Source organism: Polypterus senegalus, chromosome 6 (assembly GCF_016835505.1).
Source record: "Polypterus senegalus isolate Bchr_013 chromosome 6, ASM1683550v1, whole genome shotgun sequence".
Taxonomy (NCBI): Eukaryota; Metazoa; Chordata; class Cladistia; order Polypteriformes; family Polypteridae; genus Polypterus; species Polypterus senegalus.
Window position 1 is genome coordinate 193,730,676 of NC_053159.1, and position 5,943 is coordinate 193,736,618.

General features: G+C 56.3%; 1 protein-coding gene across 2 annotated transcripts; it reads right to left on the bottom strand.

The window, feature by feature from the left end:
• Window positions 1-444: 444 nt before the first annotated feature.
• inpp1 (inositol polyphosphate-1-phosphatase) lies at window positions 445-4,031 on the bottom strand. Of its 2 annotated transcripts, none has more exons than XM_039757895.1 (6): window positions 3,946-4,031; window positions 2,042-2,262; window positions 1,628-1,688; window positions 1,321-1,515; window positions 1,066-1,240; window positions 445-966 (listed from the first exon to the last, which is right to left on the bottom strand). In XM_039757895.1, the coding sequence occupies exons 2-6, from the start codon at window positions 2,243-2,245 to the stop codon at window positions 465-467; spliced, it is 1,137 nt and encodes a 378-aa protein (XP_039613829.1). In that variant the 5' UTR covers window positions 2,246-2,262; window positions 3,946-4,031; the 3' UTR covers window positions 445-464. The 2 variants fall into 2 exon arrangements, with proteins under 2 accessions (XP_039613829.1, XP_039613828.1); XM_039757894.1 differs by lacking the exon at window positions 3,946-4,031 and adding an exon at window positions 3,736-3,922.
• Window positions 4,032-5,943: the final 1,912 nt, after the last annotated feature.

Genomic DNA, 5,943 nt, shown 5'->3' on the forward strand with positions numbered 1-5,943 from the left:
GGGGTTGAGTTGGGACCACCCTGTGTGCTCTCAGTGGAAACTTTCTGGCATGAAAGCTGAACTCAGTGGGCACAAGCAGCCCAGGGCATGAGACAGGGACTTGAACCCACCATGTCAGTGCCCACTACTTCCCCCATTTCTATTGTCCACCCTCCTCTGCCCCCACGTTATTTCAGTTCCATTTTTTTTTATGCTGTCACTTATTTGACTGTCACCGCCTGACTTACTTTGACTTGCCATGTTGGCCAATGGAGGCCCAGGAACTGGGATGCCAAGTGGCACTGACAGGCTGCCACTCAGTTACCCCAGCAGTTGCATGCCAACTCATTCCCAGCATGCTCTGCTCCCCCAGCCTCATGTCAATTATAACCTGTGCCCAGCCGCAAGTGGGCAGCACACCCTGCCCACACCCTGAGTCACAAAGCCACACATGACTGGCCCTCGGACACTGAGCCCCACTTTACTCAACAAGGCAGACTGGACAGAACACATAAGACACGTTCCAGGTGGGCACGAGACCGGAAGGCCACCAGGCCACCCGTATTGGCCCATCTGTCCACACCGTGGGCACCTGCCACTGGGGCATTATAAAGCAGCTCAGGACACTGGTCAGAGGTGCCCTCTCTCCTCTGCCGAAGGCTCTCCTTCAGGTCCACCATGCCACCACCCAGCGAGCAGAGGATGGCATGAGGACCACAGCAGTCCCACTTGAAGGTGGTGTCCTCAGAAAAGACGTAGACGTCCACCAGGCCGCGGATGACACAGAGACACTTGTAGCCGGCCCCCGCGGCGTAGTGGATGTCCCCTCCACAGGCACTGCCCAGCTGCTCCCGGACACTTGGCGCCTCGCCCGAGCTCAGAACTGCCGACAGATGGGTGCTGTCCACCAAGGGGTCAGGGGTGGTCTGCAGCGAGTTCAGCTTCACGTCCTCAAATGAGAGACCCCAAAAGTACTGGCCAGTCCATCTGCAAAGGTAAAGAGGACATCGGCGTCACGGCACCAAACTGACAGGCCTCCCGCACTTCACCCACAGGTGGCGGCAGGCGATCTCAGTGCCACCTCACCTCTTGGTGTTTGGGTCCTGGGCAGCGAATGGCTGGTTGACCACGCCCATGACGGGCATTCCCGAGTGAAGCAGGTAGGCGCCAATCAGGACGGTCACACACTGCAGGCCCTGGCTGTGCACCCCACCGTGGGCCACCGAGTCCCCGATGCCTTTGATGTACTGGAGGGTGGAGTCTGGAAGACAAAGTTTAAGTAGGCACAGTCACCAGGTGCCCACCCGGGGCCTCCACCTCCCCGTGGCACAAGGCACTTACCAATGGGATCCACCCAGACTCCCAGCGTACTCGGTGGGATCTCAGCGTGCCCAGTGTCCAGCTCCAGCTCGCCAGCACTCTGGTGGGCAGCCCTGGCGAGGGCACTGGCCGCCTCCTCGTTGCCATCCAGCACAAGTGACAGGAGTTTGGCCGTCTCCTTCTCCGTCTCGCAGATCTTCACGCAGATCTTCTGTCCTGCGGAGACACGCACCAGAGGTTTGTGACCAGCGGTGACCACCATGTCCAGTGGCTACCCGGTCACCTGGGCCTTCCCCTCCAGATAAGGATGAGCGGTCAGCAGGCTTACCAAGGCCGTTTGTGAACTCGTTGGACTCCTCGCCGAAGATGTGCCCTTTGAGGACAGGAAACTGAAAAGAGGAAGACAAGGGTCAAAGGGCAGAGTCGGCCAACATCAGTGAGCAGACCCCTCTTGGGACACCGTGGGCATGCAGAGGGACCACCCACAGCGTAGTAACAAGCCTGATCATCTGTGGTCACCTCCTGTTCTTAATGCTATAGCGACCAAACACTCCCTCCTGTGGTGACCACATGGGGACTCGGGAGGACAGAGAGGTGTCACTTTCTCCACTGGACCCCCGAGGACAGCACCGGGCCTCTGTGGTCAGTTAGGAGCCCAGACAGTGTCTGTTTGGGCTCCGCCAGTCCAACTGTAACATTAGTGCCCACCACAGACCGCGCTCGCCTAAGCGGCTCCACCCACCTGGTGCCCGACGTCGTGCTTTATGACCTCCTGGACGAGGACATCTGCCAGGGTCTTGAAGTCCGTGACGAACTTCTTGTTCTTGTCCTCCTCCTTCTTCTCCTCAATGAGCAGCTGGAAGAGCAGCGCCTCCTGCCTGCAGGCCCGCGCGATGTTGGCCGCCTTCTCAGAGGCCCGCACCAGGGCAGCGAGCACATCGGACATCCTGCCAGCTTCGGGTCCTGCACACATGGGGGGGCGAGAAGAGAGAGAGAGAGAGAGAGACGGCCCACATGGCCGAGTTAAGGTGGGGTGCCCGGTCCAGCTCCTGGCGTAGCGCGGCTCCTGGGCACCGGAACTGAAATGTTAAAAGCTGAGTGCGCCATCAGGGGGCGCTCTCTGTACTCCCACACCGCAGGCCACGTGAAGGTCGACGGAGGGGCCTCAAGTGCAGAGAACACCACGAGAAAAGCATGTGGCACGCCAGGGTGCCCGTCACTTGATAAGTAGGCATGCCGAGGGCCCAGTGCCGCCCACACACCTGTCACTGGCAGCACACGCAGTAGTCACACGTGTGACACAAACACACCCCGCCTTACCGATGGCCGCCTCTCCTTGACGTCCTTGTCACCCTACATGGCATTTCACTGTACACATTCGCTCACTCCCAGAATTCCCTGGGCTCTTTACACTGGCCTGCCACTCGCCAGCTGACCTTTTGTTTGTCTAAGTGTCCCTTACTCGTGCAGGCCTCGTATCCCGGGAGTGACTGATGGCCACATCTCTTTTATGTTTTTAGTACTGTGACACTTCGCCATACAGGCCACTCCTGAGCGGTGACAATTTGCTTGCTCCCAAAGTTGTCCTGGGCTTGTGGCACTGGCCTGTCACCTGCTAGCTGAATGTGGCCTTTTGTTTTTCTACAGTGAAAGGTGCCATATAAACAGACTGCCCTCTGAGCCCTGGCACCTCATGCTCTTGTTACCTCTCGTGTCCTCGGGCTCAGCCTGGCCCGGCTGGCGGTGCCCTGCTCCTGCTTCTCCCGAGATGGCACCCTGCAGTGACACGTTCATCAATGACATTTTGCCCTGTAGCTTCAGCACATTAATCTCACTTACAACCCAGGAAGGGGAAAGGGGTGGCACTGATGCCACCTTGGCATACCAGGCACTCAAATGGCAAAGCACACAGCAATACCTTCATAAGCCTAAGACCACCACCTCACTGGCACTTCCCCGGGGTGAGGCTTTCCTTTTCGCCAGAGGCAGCAAGCCAGCCGCGTGCCCACCGTCATGTCCCCTCTGCGGGTTGGAGGTGTTCATCTGTCCTCTCTCTGAACAGGAGATTCAGAGCGGAGGACACTGGCACACTCATTCAAGCGGGTGGCAGCATGCAGGCCAGTCTATGCCCTTCTCCACTCTATGGCGAGAATGTGGGACCACCTTAAGACACTTCATAGGGCAAGGAACTAAAAACCGACCTGGTTCAGTTGTACCCATGTGTGTGCCCAGGGGAACCCAGCAGCTCTCAATTACAACAAGCACTTTACACCGAGAAGCCCCCTCGACCCTCAGGCTCAATCGGGATAGCGATAACGGTGAGGAGGATGAAGATGATGGCTGCCTCCTGTTTTCTCCCGACCTTTGTTTCTGTTTCTGAAAGTGGCCACACAATACCGGAGGGGACGCCGAAACTTTTGTAACGCAGACCCTCACCTGAGCTACGAGGCGCCATCGCGCTGCCTCCCCGGGGCACATTCCTGCCAGCCTCCCCGGGGCTATACGCGACTGCGCCTGCGCCTTTCAAACGAGAGCCCGACGAGCCGAGCAGAGGACGGCAAAAAAACGAAGCCACAGAGAGCGGCGCTGCCCCCACCGTCCGTCCCTCCCTGCGACCCCGAATTCCGAGCCCGGCCAGCGACTTACCTCAGCGAGTGGCCCTCCGTGCGAGTGGCGCTCCGCTTGACGGCGGGGCCTTTCCGGGTGTCCCCGCTACTGCGCTGCCATTGGCTGGCACTGCTGTCGCGAGCCATTCAGCGCCAAGGGGCGGGGCCTTTGGTGCGACTCCCCCTAAACGTCATCAGAATGATGGACAGGCGACTTTCACGAGCGGCGCAGAGCGAAGGGTAGAAGGACGGCGGCGGGCATCTCGTGAAGACGATCACGTAAAGCAAACGAAACGGCGATGATGTTGGGCGAAACTCAGCTGCAGGTCCTCTCGGCGGGCGGACACACTAGACTGGCACCCTGGTCAGCTTCTCACAGGTAGGCACAGTCACTCTGCAGCAAACACCGACTTGATGCTGAGTTTGGTTTCCTGTCTGATTTTTTTGACGATTTGAATTCATATTGCAGGCGAAATCCGACACCAGTTGGCAGATGCCCACCCTGAACGCGCCTCACATGTGCAAACAAATAGAAAGAAACCTGTGAGACTGACGCAACCTCACAGACCACCATGGACTCCCTTATGCCACCTGGATGGGCTCCACCCAACATACAAAGCAGGTTCAGAAAATGGATGGTTTGCAGACCTCAGAGACAAAAACCTTCTCCGCTGTTGTTGAATGGGTGAGCTGATGGATGATAACGTGTTCAGAGAGCGTCGTACGTGAGAATAGAGGATAGGATGGGAGATGACAGTCAGGGGGGATGCCAGCTCAAATGTGGCATGTAGACGTTCTGTTCTGCTGCTCTGCTTCCTGCGATTCAGGGGTATCTGTGGCCTGTGCCCGCATGTTCTCTTCATCAGGATGAGCAGGGTGGCACTGCCACAGGTTCGGGAGGCGCACACCATCGGGCCATCAAAAACATGAACGTCCCCAACGCTCGGCCTCATGTGACGTTTGCTGTGCCTGACCTGCACAGGACAAGAGATTTCTAAACCCACAGAAGGAGACGACGAGCATCAAGTGTGTGTGGGGGGGTCAGCCGAGCCCTGCCATCCAGATTGATAAACTGGGCACAAATATGAACTGTGAAATGTTATCATGGCAGAGAGCCACCTCAGTCTACCAAGTGGTCCAAAGCAAGCTGTGAACCTCAGAGAGGCCATTAGTGCGTCACCGTGAGGGTCACTTCGTAGGTGGCTCTGGTCAGGACGTCACACTCTCTCTTTGGTCAATCAGTGAGAAATAATCAGACTTCATGGTGATGACCACTCATTTACTGGGCCAGCTTCTCAATGTGTTTTGGACTGTTGGGCAGACCAGAAAGAAAAAATAACAGACATAGAAATATATTAAAAAATGAAAAAGTGTACTAAAAAGTAACAAATTAGTCTCTCATCCATCTCGCTATATCCTAACTGCAGGGTCACAGGGTCTGCTGGAGCCAATCCCAGCCAACGCAGGGCGCAAGGCAGGAAACAAACCCGTGGCAGGGCGCCAGCCCACCGGCGGGCACACAACTAATGTCTGAAGCTTCGAGAGGTGCTTTAATTGGGTAATACAGACGTCAAGCCACATCCTGATATCTGTGCGTGGGAGAGGCGCTATATAAATGAAATGTGTTCTTATTATCGTGAAGTGCCCGATCGCACGAGAGGTAACGTTGTGTGGCGCCGCCCAGTGTGACGTCCTGCCCTGCCAAGTCAAACTTGAAGCTCATCACTCGCTTTGTGAGGTCCCCTAATTCAGCCCCACGGTTTGGTTCGGTTTACTCGCGTCTTGTCCAAGTTATTTATTTCACGTCAAAGTACAAACGTTCTGTTTATGGAGAAACGGCCTGTGAGGGCGCCGAGTACAATGGCGGGTTTACGAAGGCCGACGCGGATGGCGGGATGGCAGCGACAGGCTCACTTTTTCAGGCAGCAGTTTGCATTTGCTTGTAGATTTTGAATATTAATTTGTACCTGATGCCTTTTCCTGAACTATCAAAGAGCCGTAGAATTCTCCTTTTCTTTACAATGAACAATGACAAGAA

What these genes read in the sequence shown, in the direction of transcription:
- inpp1 (XM_039757894.1), bottom strand. An exon ending in AGCACGACGTCGGGCACCAG is followed by an intron (nt 1,689 to 2,041) that starts GTGGGTGGAGCC and finishes TCCTCTTTTCAG; the next exon opens with TTTCCTGTCCTCAAAGGGCA. An exon ending in CGAGTTCACAAACGGCCTTG is followed by an intron (nt 1,516 to 1,627) that starts GTAAGCCTGCTG and finishes GTGTCTCCGCAG; the next exon opens with GACAGAAGATCTGCGTGAAG.